The 20,759-nt window shown below is 26.2% G+C and overlaps 2 protein-coding genes and 1 long non-coding RNA gene across 5 annotated transcripts; 2 read left to right on the top strand and 1 right to left on the bottom strand.

Annotated features, from left to right (window-relative positions):
• Positions 1-271: 271 nt before the first annotated feature.
• On the bottom strand, positions 272-20,261 carry LOC129618451 (uncharacterized). 3 transcript variants are annotated; one of them, XM_055533199.1, is made up of 12 exons: positions 4,484-4,516; positions 4,254-4,319; positions 3,807-4,171; positions 2,715-2,791; positions 2,424-2,608; positions 2,086-2,250; positions 1,910-1,993; positions 1,703-1,834; positions 1,588-1,644; positions 1,404-1,514; positions 1,076-1,240; positions 362-648 (listed from the first exon to the last, which is right to left on the bottom strand). In XM_055533199.1, the coding sequence occupies exons 3-12, from the start codon at positions 4,167-4,169 to the stop codon at positions 455-457; spliced, it is 1,533 nt and encodes a 510-aa protein (XP_055389174.1). In that variant the 5' UTR covers positions 4,170-4,171; positions 4,254-4,319; positions 4,484-4,516; the 3' UTR covers positions 362-454. The 3 variants fall into 3 exon arrangements, with proteins under 3 accessions (XP_055389176.1, XP_055389174.1, XP_055389175.1); XM_055533200.1 differs by having other exon boundaries at positions 4,391-4,512; XM_055533201.1 differs by lacking the exons at positions 1,703-1,834; positions 1,910-1,993; positions 2,086-2,250; ... (3 more) ...; positions 4,254-4,319; positions 4,484-4,516 and adding exons at positions 18,915-19,046; positions 19,120-19,203; positions 19,315-19,479; positions 19,634-19,854; positions 19,961-20,261 and having other exon boundaries at positions 272-648.
• Positions 4,786-7,067, top strand: LOC129618454 (uncharacterized). The gene is made up of 3 exons (XR_008697804.1): positions 4,786-4,961; positions 5,093-5,170; positions 5,263-7,067. It is a non-coding gene; the product is annotated as an uncharacterized LOC129618454 (long non-coding RNA).
• On the top strand, positions 8,134-15,956 carry LOC129618449 (uncharacterized). The gene is made up of 12 exons (XM_055533196.1): positions 8,134-8,290; positions 8,422-8,499; positions 8,592-8,938; positions 13,486-13,562; positions 13,659-13,879; positions 14,076-14,291; positions 14,399-14,482; positions 14,547-14,681; positions 14,739-14,795; positions 14,869-14,976; positions 15,176-15,298; positions 15,680-15,956. The coding sequence occupies exons 3-12, from the start codon at positions 8,594-8,596 to the stop codon at positions 15,871-15,873; spliced, it is 1,560 nt and encodes a 519-aa protein (XP_055389171.1). The 5' UTR covers positions 8,134-8,290; positions 8,422-8,499; positions 8,592-8,593; the 3' UTR covers positions 15,874-15,956.
• Positions 20,262-20,759: the final 498 nt, after the last annotated feature.

The raw sequence follows: 20,759 nt of genomic DNA, 5'->3' as shown, positions 1-20,759 counted from the left end.
TTAACAAAACCCAAAATTTCTCGAAAATATTTGTAACTTTTTCAATGCGCTACAATAAGAACTAAAAGTTAACCCATATAACATTTTCCTCTATCTCTCATAGTTTTTCCAGTAAATCGTGTTACACGTATTTAAAAACATGCGAAAAATGCACGTGCTTATGAAGAAAAGGAACTGGACAAGCATATTTTTTTCAACAGGCTGTAGCTCGAATACTCGAAAACGAGTAAATCTGCACCGCAAATCATCCCTAATTGGGGATGATAAAAAAGCATCCCTAAAATTATTTGCCACCCTCTGTATACTAAAATAATAAAAATTTGCCAATAATTTTTACAATTCATTTATTAGAGAAATTTTGTATGTTGTCTATTTAACATTTATTTTAATTTTCTTTATTTATATAACATTATTTTACTATAATTCTATAACTATGTTACCAAATTAAAAAAAATTAATTGTCAATTGTTGATACTATTAATGAACAATGTTTACAATTAAAAATGTGTATTTCGGTTTTTAATGTTTCAATTTGTTTTAACAAGTTAATGTTATATTCTCGCACTCTTTCAACTAATTTAAGTTTTCTAGTACTTAAATCATTTAGAATTTTATTGTTTTGAACAATCGATTCTATTGCATCTGCACCTATATATCAGATATGAAACATTCAATAAAATAAGAAGAAATGTATTATAAAAAGGCTTAAAATTTAAAAAAATTTTGTAATTTAGAAAACTTATTAAAAGACCGATTAAAATAAAATCAAAATTTGCTTTTATAACGGCTCCTATTGCTGCAAACTCCTCACTTATTATAAGCCTAAATTGAGAAAAAATTTTAATCGAAACAATAAAAGGCCGCCAAGTGATAACGACTACAATATGATAGCAATAAGAGCACGGAATAAGAGCGAATATTTCAAAATAAAAGTAATGAAATTACGGTTCTGTAAAAAAATATTAAAATAATTATGTCTGTAATTGTTTTAATATTTTTTTAAAATTAATAAAAATGTATGTATGTGTGCTTCTAAATCACTCTTTTCTATTTCTAAATTACTCTTTTCACTCACATATTTTCACTCTTTCTAATATTTGAGAACATTTCTCTTTCTTAGAAACATACTCTTCCTTATAAAAATCATTTTCTTTTTTAAGTTTTTTACAATTTTCGCAATCAACATTTTTTTCTTCTTCATGTGATCGTCTTCTTTTTCGTTTCCCTCCGTTACTAGAAGCTTTAAATTTAAAATATTTTAAACAATTTAATATTTTAATTTCAAAAATGCAGTAATACTGCTTTGCTGAGTTGTAAATGTCAAATACTATATTACTGCAATTTTGAAGTGAGATGACCAACAAATATAACTTAAGAATAAGTTCTTTTTTCAAACTTTGTACCTGTTATATTTTGCTGTATTGTATTTGCTGTGGATTTTTCTCCCTTATTTTGTTGTGGCGAATATACTTTTTGAGAACCCTCATTGTGCTTGCTAGAAGTTTCCACATTTTCTGCAAATTTATAAATTTGTAATCATAAAAATTTTTAATCTCTTTACAATTCACTGATTCAATATTTCCTTACCTCCTTCTGGTAAATTTGGTTTTTCTTCTATTTCGTCTTTGACTGAGATTAGGGGATCTTGCATTTGAAAAAGAAAAATTGATTCAACTCATTTCTTCTATTTTTTCTTTCTTACCTATTTCATTTGCTACTATGGGATTATTAACGTTTACTAGACACTCATTTGTTTGAAAAAGATCATCTAAACTTTCTATTTCGATTTTTATTGCTAAATCTTGTGTTGGTTCACAAGCCTTCAAATCACCCACTTATGTTGAATTAAAATTATTTTTTATTATAATTATATTAAAATCTTTGTTAATTTCTGTTACTGTTCATTTACCTGGAAAAGTTGTTGGTAAATTTAAATTTTCTTCTATTCTATAGGGGGTTGCTTCAATTTCTTCTTTGATTGGAATCAATGGATCTGCATGAATTTGACAACAAAGGAAATTTTTAACACAATTATGTAATTACTATTAACAACTAATATTAATTTCATTTATGTATATTTCAGACCTGTTTCAATCTTTTTTGAACCTTCCTCAATGTCAAATGAATACTCGTTCTTTTTCAGAATTTCATTAGTGTTTTCAGCTTGAATTTTCGAGATTTGTGTGTTACAACTATTTGCTGTTTGAAAGGATTCTGGCTCTTTTTTTACTTCTTGTAGAATCTTTGAATCTGTGTGAAAAACAAAAATTTTTCTAAACATATTTTATTTGAGTAAATATGTGTGCCTTTACACACTCACACACACACATATACATACATACATATAATCGTAATAAAATATGAAATTATGAAATTAATAGAAATAGTATATCTATGTATGTATAAAATACTAAGCATATTACCAAATACATTTTGTTGTGCACTACATTTTGTGTTTAAAACTTCGATAGGAACTACATCTATTAACTTCTTCCCTGTTTTCCTGAGCGAATTCTTCGGAAAATGTATTTCACATACACGATAGCCACTCGAAATATTTTTGCCAATTAAATCACATCTATTTAACTTTCTCAACCAGGTTACTCTCCTAAAAACCGAATACAGATGTAATACAAGCATAAACGAAAATTTAATGTTAAAACTTCTATAACAACTTGAAATGATTATGTTTTAAAATTTACAAAAATGCGTACCTCTCCTTACATTGTGGCAAAATTTGAAATTTTCGTTTGGGCTTTTCCGTCTCATTCACAAAATTACAAGCCAAGCACTAGAAAAAACATTTTTTCTTAAAATTTATTAAAAATTATTTTTATTTTATACATCTATTTAATTTTTTTAGGGCTTAGATTTTATAATTTGGATATATGTACCTTTTTGCATTGTAACAAAACAGGTAGACATCCATTTCGTACTATTTCCCTCTCCCAAAAATTCGTATGTGTATAAAATTTTTTGTGTACAAATATTGCTAAGTGATTGCATTATTGTGATGTAAACGCAGAATCGAATTACTTGTAAAATAGATATGCTTTCTGTAAAAACTAAAGAATAACTTGACTAGAGTAGCAGTTCGACTTTTCGTTTACATATCGCTTACAAAGCGCACAAAACCATTTCTGTAATTTATTTCAGTACAAGGTGGCAAAAATGTTGTATGCATATTATAAAAACAAAGCGATTTCAAAAAAATTAAGTCTTTAAATAAAAAAAAAATAATAGTTTTAAAAAACAATAAAAATAAATATTAAAAGGACAAGTAATATTAAAAAAATTTAAATTTGTAATTGGTAATTGTCAATGCATTTGTTGATAAAATATAAATTATGAATTTTTTATTTTTATTTTAACATTGTCTTAAAAAATTTTAGAAATTTAAAACGAATATTTCCTATGAATATACATCTGTGCTATGCGTATATATTTTTTCTTTATCAATTCCTTTATTTCTATACCTCAAACTCAAACTTCGTTTTTATTCTGTCATTTAAAAGCCCAAAAACGACGTTTCAAATCACTAAATTTCCAATCAATATTAACATTTCAAATTAAGTAGGCAAAATTTTTTATTAACTAGAGTGAAACCGGCTTTAATTCGAGTAACGTTTATATAGACATAAAATAAATTCTACTTTTAAAATTAGAAACTTTTTGTTAGTCATTGTTTACAATATAAAATACAACATAGTCGTTTTCATTATACACATTAAAATGTTTTAAAATAATCGCATTAATTTTTGTTTTATAATTAATTTCAATAACGTTAAAAGTTTCAATACGCTTACAAAAACTTCTTCGTTTTCCATTTTTTTTTCTTCATTCCTTTGTTGTTCCGTTTTTTTTTTCAAAGCCATTTCTTTTGGATGCGGACGTCCCGGGAAAATGGAAGGTATTGCGCCGTTAAACAATTTTGATCTCACCAAATCATACCCAGTTTTTTCATTTTGTATCATTAATTTATCTTGAACGTCTTCCGGTCGAAAATGTTGAAGGCATATCGCTGAATACTTGCTTGGTGTCCAATTCTTTCTTCCTAATGCTTGTATCCATTTATCCCTGATGACTTCGTTTTTCGGAAAAATAAATGTAGGCATAGAATATGGTAATGTATAGCTTCTGCATCCTTCAACACAACACCTTCGTGGCATTTCTATTTATAAAACGTAATCATTATTTTTTATTTAAATATGTATGCATACAATAAAAACTTTAAAAAATACACCAAATCTTACCAAATTTATTAAGTTCTTTTTAAATAAACTTTGGTATTATTTTTTTAAAGGCACCTTTGTTTTATACTGAATATTGCGAACGAAAGAAAAAAAATTTAATTAATACAAATTCTAAATCTTCATTTTTTCAATAATACAGATAATAATTCTCATTATTTCTAATTATTTAATTATTCACTAAATTTAAATTAAAATTCAATTTTAAACAACGAATAATTTCATTATTTTACCGCTGAGTGAAAAACATCCCCGGACGAAATTTGTATCTGGACTAAAGATATTCAATAGTCTCTTTCTTTCTAATAACTTATGCTCTACACTCAAATGCAAAAATATTGTACGTTACGGAAGTTTACTATACATATGTACATATACACATACATATGTACAATATAACATTATATGAAATTTTACACTCATAATTATTGCTTTCACACATTCGAGTGAATATCAATAATACAAAAATTCCTAAGTGTGTAAAAATAAAAATAAGAAAAATACTGCTTTTTTGTATACAAAGTTGGTGAGTTATTGCATTAGTGTGATGTAAACGCAAAGTCGAATTACTTATAAAATATATATACTTTGGCGTCAGCCACCTTAATAATTTTGCATTTGTGTGTATACAAAGTTTTTACAAATAAAAGAACTATTGAATTTCTTTAGTACAGATATTAATTTCGTAAGTGGTGGATATATTGCCCAGCGGTAAATTCATTTTATTTGTTGTTTATAATTTAATTTTAATATTAATTTAGTGAATAATTATATTTATTATTTGTGTTATTCAAAAAATTAAGATTCAGAATCTGTATCAATTAAATTTTTTATTTTGTTAGTAATATTTCGTATAAAACAAAGGTGTTTTTTTAATAAAAATAATACCAAACTTTATTTAAAAAGAACTTAATAAATTGGTAAGATTTGGTGTATTTTTTTAAGTTTTTATTGTATGCATACATATTTAAATAAAAAATAATAATATATATGATTACGTTTATATAAATAGAAATGCCCCGAAGGTGTAGCGTACCAGGATGCAACAGCAATGCTCTACGAAGAAGGAAGTACGGAAAAACTATCTCTACCTTTATTTTTCCCAAGAACGAAGTCATGCGAAATAAATGGATAGAAGCAATAGGAATAAAGGATTGGGCACCAAAAAAGAGTTCATCGGTATGCATTCGACATTTTCGGCCGGAAGACATACAACATAAATATATGATACAAAATGAAGAAACACAGTATGATTTGCCGAAACCAAAATTGTTTAGGGGCGCAGTACCTTCCATGTTTTTGAGACGGCCGCTTCAAAAAGAAATGGAAGAAGAAGAAATGAAAAACCAAAAAATTTTTGTAAGCGATATTAAAAAATCATTAACAAACAAAAAAAGTCTGATTTGCTCAGCACATAACCGACCGAAATGTGTATTGTCTAGTTAAGTGAAAATGTTACAGAACATTATGAAAATGTCTGTTAAATTCTTCTTTCTAATTTTTAAAACATTAGTAACCTTATAGTTAACATACCTAGAAAAATGTAAATTTGGCTCTTAGTGGAATTCTGCTTTGTGCTACCAGAATTCCCTGCAATTCTCGTCAGTTAGTTTCAGTAACAATCAGAACTGAAATATCAAATTTCAAAAATTTATATATTCATTGTTTTAATACGAAGAATTTAAATATTCAATTTCAATGAAATCGGTTGATTATTTCTCTTTATATACGCAAAAATGTATATTTGGCCCATAGTAAACGTCTAGTTGCTGACACCTGATTTCTTCCAAAAGTTACGAGGTTTCGCGGACGGTCGAGCTGAGCTTATATATGAAATTTCAAGCAAATCGGTTGAATAGTTTCTTTAAAATGCTCAAAAATGTAAAACAGGTCCGCTAAAAAGTGCAGTTCCCGAAGCCTGATTTATCCCAAAAGTTGATCAATCTGTGCCATGGTCGAAATAAACTTACATATAAAATTTCATCAAAATCGGTTCAGCAGAACTTGAGATACACCCGTCCACGCACAGACCGACAGACGACAGGTTGCTAAAAATAGTTTATTTACACTTCCCTACTATGGAGAAGTGCAATCCCACGGAAAACTCGATATGTAAAATTTGTTGCCATCACATAACCTACCTATTGTATACGCAATACGGTCTGTAATTAGTGCGAATATTTTAAAACATTTCAATGTGTATAACAATGTGTGTAACGACTATGTTGTATTTTATATTGTAAATAATGATAAACAAAAAGGGTGTAGTTCTAAAAGTAGAAAAGTGATAAAATTTAAGTGTTAATAAATTTGTAAAAGAAACTTTAGTTCCTATAAAAGACTTAGAATGGATTGTTCCAAAAACCTTAAAATTAACGTTATGGTGTCAATTAGAAAATTTGTTGATTCGATAAAAAAATTTTCAAACGTCAGATTTGTCGCAAGATTTTAATGATCTTTTAGAAAACTCTTTGCGCATTCTTTACCTTTGAATATAATAAGATCCCAAATTACCGTGAGCATTTCTAATTCATTTAAAAATACCTAATGTAAGAACATGTATATGTATATATTTCTCAATAAGAAGTATGATGAATGATGATCAAGCCGGTTTCACTCAAGTCAATAGAAAATTTTACCTACTTGATTTGAAATGTTACGCATAGAACATAAATGTATGTATATTCATTAGAAATATTCGTTTTAAATTTCTAAAATTTTTTAAGACAATATTAAAATAAAAATAAAAAATTCATAATTTATATTTTATCAATAAATGCATTGACAATTACCAATTACAAATTTAAATTTTTTTAATATTACTTGTCCTTTTAATATTTATTTTTATTGTTTTTTAAAACTATTATTTTTTTTTATTTAAAGACTTAATTTTTTTTAAATCGCTTTGCTTTTATAATATGCATACAACATTTTTGCCACCTTGTACTGAAATAAATTACAGGATGCGGACGTCCCGGGAAAATGGAAGGTATTGCGCCGTTAAACAATTTTGATCTCACCAAATCATACCCAGTTTTTTCATTTTGTATCATTAATTTATCTTGAACGTCTTCCGGTCGAAAATGTTGAAGGCATATCGCTGAATACTTGCTTGGTGTCCAATTCTTTCTTCCTAATGCTAGTATCCATTTATCCCTGATGACTTCGTTTTTCGGAAAAATAAATGTAGGCATAGAATATGGTAATGTATAGCTTCTGCATCCTTCAACACAACACCTTCGTGGCATTTCTATTTATAAAACGTAATCATTATTTTTTATTTAAATATGTATGCATACAATAAAAACTTTAAAAAATACACCAAATCTTACCAAATTTATTAAGTTCTTTTTAAATAAACTTTGGTATTATTTTTTTAAAGGCACCTTTGTTTTATACTGAATAATGCGAACGAAAGAAAAAAAATTTAATTAATACAAATTCTAAATCTTCATTTTTTCAATAATACAGATAATAATTCTCATTATTTCTAATTATTTAATTATTCACTAAATTTAAATTAAAATTCAATTTTAAACAACGAATAATTTCATTATTTTACCGCTGAGTGAAAAACATCCCCGGACGAAATTTGTATCTGGACTAAAGATATTCAATAGTCTCTTTCTTTCTAATAACTTATGTTCTACACTCAAATGCAAAAATATTGTACGTTACGGAAGTTTACTATACATATGTACATATACACATACATATGTACAATATAACATTATATGAAATTCTACACTCATAATTATTGCTTTCACACATTCGAATGAATATCAATAATACAAAAATTCCTAAGCGTGGAAAAATAAAAATAAGAAAAATACGGTTTTTTGTATACAAATGTTGGTGAGTTATTGCATTAGTATGATGTAAACGCAAAGTCGAATTACTTATAAAATATATATACTTTGGCGTCAGCCACCTTAATAATTTTGCATTTGTGTGTATACAAAGTTTTTACAAATAAAAGAACTATTGAATTTCTTTAGTACAGATATTAATTTCGCAAGTGGTGGATATATTGCCCAGCGGTAAATTCATTTTATTTGTTGTTTATAATTTAATTTTAATATTAATTTAGTGAATAATTATATTTATTATTTGTGTTATTAAAAAAATTAAGATTCAGAATCTGTATCAATTAAATTTTTTATTTTGTTAGTAATATTTCGTATAAAACTAAGGTGTTTTTTTAATAAAAATAATACCAAACTTTATTTAAAAAGAACTTAATAAATTGGTAAGATTTGATGTATTTTTTTAAGTTTTTATTGTATGCATACATATTTAAATAAAAAATAATAATATATATGATTACGTTTATATAAATAGAAATGCCCCGAAGGTGTAGCGTACCAGGATGCAACAGCAATGCTCTACGAAGAAGGAAGTACGGAAAAACTATCCCTACATTTATTTTTCCCAAGAACGAAGTCATGCGAAATAAATGGATAGAAGCAATAGGAAAAAAGGATTGGGCACCAAAAAAGTGTTCATCGGTATGCATTCGACATTTTCGGTCGGAAGACATACAACATAAATTAATGATACAAAATGAAGAAACACAGTATGATTTGGCGAGATCAAAATTGCTTAACGGCGCAGTACCTTCCATGTTTTTGAGACGGCCGCTTCAAAAAGAAATGGAAGAAGAAGAAATGAAAAACCAAAAAATTTTTGTAAGCGATATTAAAAAATCATTAACAAACAAAAAAAGTCTGATGTGCTCAGCACATATCCGACCGAAATGTGTATTGTCTAGTTAAGTGAAAATGTTACAGAACCTTATGAAAATGTCTGTTAAATACTTCTTTCTAATTTTTAAAACATTAGTAACCTTATAGTTAACATACCTAGAAAAATGTAAATTTGGCTCTTAGTGGAATTCTGCTTTGTGCTACCAGAATTCCCTGCAATTCTCGTCAGTTAGTTTCGGTAACAATCAGAACTGAAATATCAAATTTCAAAAATTTATATATTCATTGTTTTAATACGAAGAATTTAAATATTCAATTTCAATGAAATCGGTTGATTATTTCTCTTTATATACGCAAAAATGTATATTTGGCCCACAGTAAACGTCTAGTTGCTGACACCTGATTTCTTCCAAAAGTTACGAGGTTTCGCGGACGGTCGAGCTGAGCTTATATATGAAATTTCAAGCAAATCGGTTGAATAGTTTCTTTAAAATGCTCAAAAATGTAAAACAGGTCCGCTAAAAAGTGCAGTTCTCGAGGCCTGATTTATCCCAAAAGTTGATCAATCTGTGCCATGGTCGAAATAAACTTACATATAAAATTTCATCAAAATCGGTTCAGCAGAATTTGAGATACACCCGTCCACACACAGACCGACAGACGACAGGTTGCTAAAAATAGTTTATTTACACTTCCCTACTATGGAGAAGTGCAATCCCACGGAAAACTCGATATGTAAAATTTGTTGCCATCACATAACCTACCTATTGTATACGCAATACGGTCTGTAATTAGTGCGAATATTTTAAAACATTTCAATGTGTATAACAATGTGTGTAACGACTATGTTGTATTATATATATATAGCTACTTCTCAGGTGGTAAAAAGTACGGGTACTTCTAGGGTCCCAGAAAAATCTGACATTGGAACTTTTTAGCTCCGAAATAGCTCTATTTTAAGATTTTCTGAAAAAATTTTTGTATAACAAAAGCACATTTTTCTTTTATACTTTTTATAATTAGAAACACAAACCAAGAAATAAATGATACGTTTTACGTTATTTTTATTATTAGAAACACAAACCGAGAAATAAATAATATTTGAAAATATAATGATTTCACATATTTTTGTTTCGGATAAACGAATTAATCTTAACGTAAATAAATGTCAGCTTTTATCAGACATCAGATGTTTTGTGACATCTGAATATTAATATTTCATTTGTTATTGTTTTGAACATTACGTTTCGTCAGCAAGCTTTAAAAAAATATATGTACATACAGAATATATGTATGTACGTATGTAGTTAGAATTTTATTTTTATTGTTCCAAACGGAAAACTATAAAATGCTAAATTTTAATACATTTATATATACATACATATATTTGAATAAAATCATTATTTTGTTTTTGCCTAAACCTTTTCTTTATTTAAAAAAATTACATTCATATGTACATATATATTTTTGAATACAATTATTATTTTATTTTAACCTAAACCTTTTCTTTATTTGAGAAATTTATTTCTATATGTTCACCCGCAGTTTTAAAAAAACTAGGTATACATTCATAATAACGTGTGTTTGTGTTAATAATTTTATTTCTAATTTTTCCAACAGCAAAATTTCAAAATTTTCGATTCTAATACATTCATATGTACATACGTTCATATGTTGGAACGAAAAATTTTGAAATCTTCAATTCTAATCCATTCATATATACATACACACATGTATTCATATATACATACATACATATATTTTTACATACATAAATTATTATTTTGTTTTTGTTTCTTTTTTAATTTTCAATTCTAATACATTCATATGTACATACGTTCATATGTTGGAACGAAAAATTTTAAAATCTTCAATTCTAATCCATTCATATATACATACACACATATATTCATATATTCATACATACATATATTTTTACATACATAAATTATTATTTTGTTTTTGACTAAACCTTTTCTTTATTTGAAAAATTAATTTTTGTATGTTTACTCCCATGATTTAATAATTATGCGTTTAAAATTTATTTCTATATATTCTACAGTTTTGAATATTATTAAATTCATATAGAAAGCTTAAAAAAAATATACATACATACATACATACTTATGTACTTAAAATTTTTGCGAATTTTTCCAAACTATTATAAGAATATTTTTTTGGAAATTTTCTTTAAACTTTTATAATAACATTTATCTGTTAAATATTAAAAAAAATAAAACACAAAATTTAAACAAAATAAAAAAAAAATTTTTAAAATAATCCAAAAAAATAAAAACACGACAACATCCAGGCAAGCATTGATCCAATAACCTTCTGACTATGAGACTACCACGCTAACCACTAGGCTACGCAGTACCTTGAATTTTCCTTTATAATTCTATATTTTATTCATATTTCGTATAACTCTTCAAAAACCATCCTATTTTACATTATATATATATAGCTACTTCTCAGGTGGTAAAAAGTACGGGTACTTCTAGAAGGGCTAGAGACATGGGACAAAGGGCATTAGATAGATCACCCCTCCCAAGATGCTTTGGTCCATTTTTTTACAAAATGGTACTACATCCTTATGGGGGTAATGTTTGTATAATTTTGATGGCATATATATTGGAAATAAGTTAAATTCTATAAGTGTGAGTTATAACAAGAAAACAAAAAATTAATAATATCTACATATAGTTTTATAGCATGTACGATTACATTCACATTTACTTATATACATATGTATTCTTTTTGCGATTTGCTACTAAGGTATAATCAATTATACTAAGGTACAATCGGAAAGTAATCGATACAGCATTGATATGCAATCATGTAAAAGACCTGTATGAAAATGTTTTAACAAAGTTTGGTGCCCAAAAATGTCAAAAATACGCATAGAAATCGTATGCAATACGTATTACCCTATATACGTTAGAATTGGTGTTAACTCATTCTACAGTCACGCGTTTTATTCGCATGTATTATAAACTTCAAATACATACGTGCATGAATTGTAGTTTATAATTAACAATAATTTATGGCTTAAAGTGTTTATTGTGAAAGGTATTTTACGATTTTATGCGACATAACTCAAAGTGAAGTTTTAAAATAAATTACTCAAAAGGTATTAGATTTCAAAGGAACTAATTATTTGTTTAATTATGTATTTTTGGGTAATTATTTCTCAGAACTTTTTTATTTTAAGTTTTAAGTTTTATCTTATTATTTATCAGGAAAAAACATATCTATATGTATATTATGGGTGTGTTTTTGAAGAAATAAAGTAAACTTAAAATATCTCAGCCACAGAATGGAACACAATTTCAAAACTACAGGCATCATACTTGCAAGGCTTGCAATGCAAGCACACACGACTAGTTTTATATTGTAAATAATGATAAACAAAAAGGGTGTAGTTCTAAAAGTAGAAAAGTGATAAAATTTAAGTGTTAATATATTTGTAAAGAGAACTTTAGTTCCTACAAAAGACTTAGAATGGATTTTTCCAAAAACCTTAAAATTAACGTTATGGTGTCAATTAGAAAATTTGTTGATTCGATAAAAAAATTTTCAAACGTCAGATTTGTCGCAAGATTTTAATGATCTTTTAGAAAACTCTTTGCGCATTCTTTACCTTTGAATATAATAAGATCCCAAATTACCGTGAGCATTTCTAATTCATTTAAAAATACCTAATGTAAGAACATGTATATGTATATATTTCTCAATAAGAAGTATGATGAATGATGATCAAGCCGGTTTCACTCAAGTCAATAGAAAATTTTACCTACTTGATTTGAAATGTTACTCATAGAACATAAATGTATGTATATTCATAGGAAATATTCGTTTTGAATTTCCAAAATTTTTTAAGACAATATTAAAATAAAAATAAAAAATTCTTATTTTATATTTTATCAATAAATGCATTGATAATTACCAATTACAAATTTAAATTTTTTAAATATTACTTGTCCTTTTAATATTTATTTTTATTGTTTTTTAAAACTATTATTTTTTTTTATTTAAAGACTTAATTTTTTTTAAATCGCTTTGCTTTTATAATATGCATACAACATTTTTGCCACCTTGTCCTGAAATAAATTATAGAAATGGCTTTGTGCGTCTTAAAAGTACATAGTAAAAAACAGATCTATTTCCTACTATTTCCCTAAAGACATCTATTTCCTACTATTTCCCTCTCCCAAAAATTCGTATGTGTATAAAATTTTTTATGTACAAATATTGCTAAGTGATTGCAATATTGTGATGTAAACGCAGAATCGAATTACTTGTAAAATAGATATGCTTTCTGTAAAACTAAAGAATAACTTAACTAGAGTAGCAGTTCGACTTTTCGTTTACATATCGCTTACAAAGCGCACAAAACCATTTCTATAATTTATTTCAGTACAAGGTGGCAAAAACGTAAATCCATAATATAAAATCGAATTGTTAAACAATATTAAATAGATGTGAAAAATAAAAAACATTTTATAATAATAAGTAAACATTATTTCAAGTGCTTGGCTTGTAATTATGTGAGTAAGCGAAAAGATTTGACACGAAAATTTTATTCTTTGCCAAGAAATAAGGAGAGGTACGTATTTTTGTAAATTTTTTAAAAAATCATTTCAAATTGTTTTTGAAACCTACGCATTCAATTTCTTATATTAGATCTGTATTCGGTTTTTAGGAAAAAAATTTGGTTGAAAAAGTTAAATAGATATGATTTAATTGGCAAAAATGTTGCGCGTGACAATCGTGTATGTGAAATACATTTTTCGGAGAATTCGTTCAATAAAAATGGACACATATCAAAAGATGTAGATCCTATTGAAGTAGTAAAGAATAATACTCTTTTTAAAGAAAAAATAGACGATAAGATCTTGAACGGTTCACAACAAAATATTGTTGGTAATATGCTTAGAATTTTATACTTGCACAGATATACTATTACAAATAAATTCATAATTTCATATTTTATTACGTTTATATATATATGTATGTATATAATCATACAAAATATGAAACGCTGATATATGAGTACTCAATATATGTGTGTGTCCATGTACATACAGTTACTCTAGTAAAATATTTGTTTTTCACTCAGATTCAAAGATTCTGCAAGAAGTGGAAAAAGATCCAGAATCCTCTCACATAGATTCAAAGATTTTACAAGAAGTGGAAAAAGATCCAGAATCCTCGCAAACAGTAAGTAGGTGTAGCACAAAAGTATCGAAAATTCCAGAGGAAAAAAATAATGCAATTCTAATAAATAACGAGTGCTTACTTGACATTGAGGAAGATTCAAATGAGAGTGAAATAGGTCTGAAATAAACATAAATGAAATTAATAATAATAGTTGATATTAATTACATAATTGTATGAAAAATTATTTTAATATAAAATAATTTATTTTGCTATCAAATACAGATCTATTGATTCCAATTAAAGAGGAAATTGAAGCAACCCCTTATAGGATAGAAGAAAATTTAAATTTACCAACAACTTTCCCAGGTAAATCAGCAGTAACAGGAATAAAAAAGATTTTAATATACAAAAAATCATTTTAATTCATTAGAAGTGGCTGCTTTAAAGACTTGTGGACAAAAACAGGATTTGCCAGTAAAAATCGTGATAAAAAGTATAGATGATTCTTTTCAAACAAATGCATGTGTAGTGAAAATTTGTAAAACTACAAAAGCAAATAAAAAAGGTATGAAAAAAAAGTTTGAAAAAATAAGTTAAATCAATTTTCTTTTTCACATCCAAGTTCCACTTATATCAGCCAAAGAAAAAGTACAAGAAAACTCAAATTTACCAGAGAGAAGTAAGGCAATATTGAATCAGTAAATTATAAAGAGATCGAAAATTTTTATAATTACAAATTTATAAATTTTCAGAAAATGTAGAAACTTCTAGCATGCACGATGATGCTTCTCAAAAAGTAGATTCCGTGCAAAATAAAAAAGGAAAATCCACAGTAAATAAAATACAACGAAATTTGACAGGTAGAAAGTGTAAAAAAAGAACATATTCTTAAGTTATATTTGTTGATCATCTCACTTCAAAATTGCAGTAATAAAGTATTAAGGTGTGATTCAGTCTATTTGCTGAATTTGGCATTTACAATTCAGCAAAGCAGTATTACTGCATTTTTGAAATTAAAATATTGAATTGTAATAAAATATTTTAAATTTAAATAATTAGGTTCTAGAAACGGAGGGAGACGGAAAAGAAAAAGTTCACATGAAGAGGAAAAAAATGTTGATTGCGAAAATTGTGGAAAACTTTTAAAAGAATGTTCTCAAATTTTAGAAAAAGTGAAGATATGTAAGTAAAAAGAGTAATTTAAAAATTAAAAACTTTGAAATTGGCTAGGTGAAAGGCAAAAAATTTTGATTATTGATCACGTTATATGTAGAAATTATAATATGATTCTAATTTTTCATAATTACTTTAAATTTATTTTAACATTTTTTTACAGAAGCGTAATTTCATTGTTTTTATTTTAAAAATATTCGCTTTTATTCCGTGCTCTTATTGCTGCCATATTGCAGTCGTTGGTTTTTTCTATTAAAATTGTTTTTCAATTTGCGCTTATTAATAAGTGAGGAGTTTGCAGCTATAGGGGCCGTTATAAAAGCAAGCGTTTTTATAATACACTACATGATTTTGTCTTATTTTATTGAAAGTTTCATATCTGATATATAGGTGCAGATACAATAGAATCGATAGTCCAAAGCAATAAAATTCTAAATGATTCAAGTATTGGAAAAATTGAGTTAGTTGAAAAAGTGAAGGAAAATAACATTAACTTGTTCAAACAAATTAAAACATTAAAAACAGAAATAGACGTTTTTAATTTTACACATTGTTCATTAAATGTATCAACAAATGACAATTGAATTTTTTTTGACTTGGTAACACTGTTATAGAATTATAATAAAAAAAATAATGTTATACTACATAAAGAAAATTAAAATAAATGTTAAGCATACAACATAAAAATTTTTTTTAATAAATGAATTGTAAAAATTAGGAATAGGTATATGAACAAGGCAATAAATAAATTTTGAGCAAATTTATAAAAATAACAAAAAAGTGAGAAAAGAATATTGAAATTAAGTTAACAGAACACTTAATGACTTGAGAGAGAATAATTTGTTCATGTGCTGAAATAATTGTTACTTCAAATTTTATTTTTGTTTCTCATTTTGAAAAACTGTTTTGTTTTTGTTGTCAAAGTATAGGTGAGATCATTATGTTGAGTGAGAACACAACCATCGTTATTATAATGCATAGTTCATTATTAAAGTTTATGGTGAGGGAAAAAACAAAACAAATTTTTCATATAAAAAATGAGGCATACAAAATTTATATGTACATTTATTTACATTATGCAATATCAAAGACTTTCAAAATTAAGATGTACCAACAAGATAAATTTCTACTTGAAAATCAATTTTGGAATACCACATATTGGTGGAACAAAAGTATTTTTCTAGCATTAAGTTTATTTAATTATTCTCACTCTCTTTCTGTTCTCGTTTCGTAATGATTTTTTTTTGCTTCTGTTTGTTTGTTTTACTTTTAAATGTGTGTATGCATTCGATTATTCACATTTTAGCTCACGGAGAAGGTATGCATATGCACGCAGATTTTACATTGCATATGTGTACATGTAGCTACTTCTGCAAATACACAAGCATCTTTATTCTTTATATATTTTCTTTTTTTTTTATAAACACTCAATTCTCTTTTTAAATCGTTTTGCTTTTATAATTGCGTACACCATTTTTGCTACCTTGTACTGGAAGGGATTACAGAAATGCTCTTGTAGGCCTTTTAAATGCTTTATATTTTCCTATACTTTATACATATACAGAAATAACTCTCTTGGGTGCCATTAAAAATGCATTGTACAAAACATGTAGCCATTTATTGCGTACTCTTTCCCTCCCCCAAAAATTCATATGTGTATAAAAATGATAATAAGACGGTATGGTGTACTGCTTAACTCTTTTACCTAAGGGAGTTTTTTGTATACAAAAATTGGTGAGTGATTGTATTAGCGCAATGTAAACGAGTAGTGGAACTACTTCTTGAGTAGATATACTTTGCTTTTAGGTAAGGGAATTTATTGGGTTGGTCAGTCTACACACATAGTAGAATTACTTATAAAATATATATTAGTACTTTGATTTAAAATTAACAATAATTGTAAATTATTATTTAAATTGTTTATGATTAGAATTAACAACACATAAACAAAATGTTCTCTGTTAAGTCATTAAGTGTTCTGTTAACTCAATTTTTAATATTCTTTTCTCACTTTTTTATTATTTTTATAAATTTGCTCAAAATTTATTTATTGCCTTGTTCATATACCTATTCCTACAGTAGGGAGAGTTCTTATGGCATCCATATGTTTGTATGTAGAATTTGAAAGGAAAATAATAAATGTATCGGAAAAAACATTTATTATTGGATTAATACTAAATTAATAAAAATTTGCAAGTAATTTTTACAATTCATTTATTAGAAAAAATTTTTATGTTGTATGCTTAACATTTATTTTAATTTTCTTTATGTAGTATAACATTATTTTATTATAATTCTATAACAGTGTTACCAAGTCAAAAAAAATTCAATTGTCATTTGTTGATACATTTAATGAACAATGTGTAAAATTAAAAACGTCTATTTCTGTTTTTAATGTTTTAATTTGTTTGAACAAGTTAATGTTATTTTCCTTCACTTTTTCAACTAACTCAATTTTTCCAATACTTGAATCATTTAGAATTTTATTGCTTTGGACTATCGATTCTATTGTATCTGCACCTATATATCAGATATGAAACTTTCAATAAAATAAGACAAAAGTATAGTAGTGTATAATATAAACGCTTAAAATTTAAAAAATTTTGTAATTTAGAAAACTTATTAAAAGACCGATTAAAATAAAATCAAAATTTGCTTTTATAACGACTCGTATTGCTGCAAACTCCTTATCCACTTATTATAAGCCGAAATTGAGAAAAAATTTTAATCGAAATAATGAAAGGCCGCCAAGTAATAACGACTACAATATGATAGCAATAAGAGCACGGAATAAGAGCGAATATTTCAAAATAAAAGTAATGAAATTACGGTTCTGTAAAAAAATATTAAAATAATTATGTCTGTAATTGTTTTAATACATTTTTAAATATTAATAAAAACGTATGTATGTATGCTTCTAAATTACTCTTTTCTATTTCTAAATTACTCTTTTCACTCACATATTTTCACTCTTTCTAATATTTGAGAACATTTCTCTTTCTTAGAAAGATACTCTTCCTTATAAAAATCATTTTCTTTTTTAAGCTTTTTGCAATTTTCGCAATCAATATTTTTTTCTTCTTCATGTGATCGTCTTCTTTTTCGTCTCCCTCCGTTACTAGAACCTTTAAAATCAAAATATTTTATTACAATTCAATATTTTGAAAAATTTCGAAAATATCAGTAATACTGCTTTGCTGAGTTGTAAATGTCAAATTCAGCTAATAGACTGAATCACACATTAATATTTTATTATTGCAATTTTGAAGTGAGATAATGACTAACAAATATTATTCAAGAACATGTTCTTTTTTTGCAATTTGTACCTGTTATATTTTGCTGTATTGTATATGCTGTGGATTTTTCTTCCTTATTTTGTTGCAGGAAATTGATTTTTTGAGAAGTTTTATTTTGCTTACCAAAAGTTTCCACTTTTTCTGAAAATTCATAAATTTGTAATTATAAAAATTTTTGATCTCTTTATAATTTACTGATTCAATATTCCCTTACCTCCTTCAGGTAAATTTTGTTTTTCTTCTATTTCGTCTTTGACTGAGATTAAGGGATCTTGCATGTGAAAAAGAAAAATTAATTCAACTCATTTCTTCTATTTTTTCTTTCTTACCTATTTCATTTGCTACTAAGGGATTATTAACGTTTACTAGACACTCATTTGTTTGAAAAGGATCATCTAAACTTTCTATTTCGATTTTTATTGCTAAATCTTGATTTGGTTCACAAGCCTTCAAATCACCCACTTATGTTGAATTAAAATTATTTTTTATTATAATTATATTAAAATCTTTGTTTTTCTGTTACTGTTCATTTACCTGGAAAAGTTGTTGGTAAATTTAAATTTTCTTCTATTCTATAGGGTGTTGATTCAATTTCTTCTTTGATTGGAATCAATGGATCTGCATGTATTTGACAACAAAGGAAATTATTTTATATTAAAATAATTTTTAACACAATTATGTAATTACTATTAACAATTAATATTAATTTCATTTATGTATATTTCAGACCTATTTCACTCTGTTTTGAACCTTCTTCAATATCAAATGAACACTCGTTCTTTATTTTAATTTCATTAATTTTTTCCGCTTGAATTTTCGAGATTTGTGTGTTAGGGGTACCTGCTGTTTGAGAAGATTCTGGGTCATTTTTCCCTTCTTGTAAAATCTTTGAATCTGTGTGAAAAACAAATATTTTTCTAAAAATATTTTATTTTAGTTAATGTGAGTGCATGTACACACGCATATATATATATATAATCGTAATAAAATATGAAATTATGAATTTATTCCAGTGGTATTTCTATGTACAGAATTCTGAGCATATTACCAACTACATTTTGTTGTGAACTATTCAAGATTTTATTTTCAATTTTTTCTTCAAAAAACGTATTTTTCTTTACTACTTCTATAGGAACTGAATCTCTTATTATCCTTCCTGTTTTACTGAGTGAATCCTTCGTAAAATGTATATCACATACACGATAATCTTGCGAAATATTTTTGCCAATTAAATCACATCTATTTAACTTTCTCAACCAGATTTCTTTCCTAAAAACCAAATACAGGTCTAAGATAAGAATAAACGAAAATCGAATGCGTAGATTTCAATTAAATCACTTGAAGTGATTGTGCTTTAAAAAATTTACAAAAATACCTCTGCTTATTTGTTGGTAAAGAATGAAATTTTCGTATCGGCTTTTTCGCATGACACACCAAATTACAACCTAAGCATTTGAAATAATGTTTACCCATTACTATAAAATAATTTTTATTTTTCACAACTATTTAATTTTTTTTTAATATTCTTTGTCTTTTTAAAATTTACTTTTATTATTTTTAAAATTATATTTATATATTATAATTATTTTTTTATTTAAAACTCAATTTTCTAAATCGCTTTGCTTTTATAATATGCATACACCATTTTTGCTACCTTGTACTGGAATGAATTATAGAAATGCTCTTGTACGCCTTTAAAATGCTTAATATTTTTCCCTATATTTTATGTGCGAAACAAATGCTCTTGTGCGCCTTTAAAAATACATTGTAGAAAACAGGTAGACATCTATTGCGTATCTTATTTCCCTCTCCGAAAAATTCCTATGTATATCTAGTAGAAAAGTAGTTCGACTCTCCGTTTACCTACCACTAAAGCAATCTATCAAACAAATATATATTTGTGTCAAAGTATGTGTAATGTACATACTATTCAAGAAATATTTTGACTCTCTCAAAACCATTTTCGCTTGTGTGCAATGTGACATTTCTACTATTTTCAAAATATCTAATTTTTATTTAAAAACAGATGACAATGAAAGAAGAAAGAAACAAAAACAAACAAACGAGTGTATCAAAAATAACGAGCTGAAATAAAATAAAATTAAATTATGTAGAAATTTTGCTATTTTTATCTTATAAAAACAAAATTTATTTTCAATATCATAAGAGTAAGG

This window comes from Condylostylus longicornis, unplaced genomic scaffold (genome assembly GCF_029603195.1).
Source record: "Condylostylus longicornis isolate FDR11 unplaced genomic scaffold, ASM2960319v2 ptg000006l, whole genome shotgun sequence".
In the NCBI taxonomy this organism is placed as follows: domain Eukaryota; kingdom Metazoa; phylum Arthropoda; class Insecta; order Diptera; family Dolichopodidae; genus Condylostylus; species Condylostylus longicornis.
Note: the sequence above shows the minus strand (reverse complement) of the source record. Positions and strands in the feature narration are given on the sequence as shown.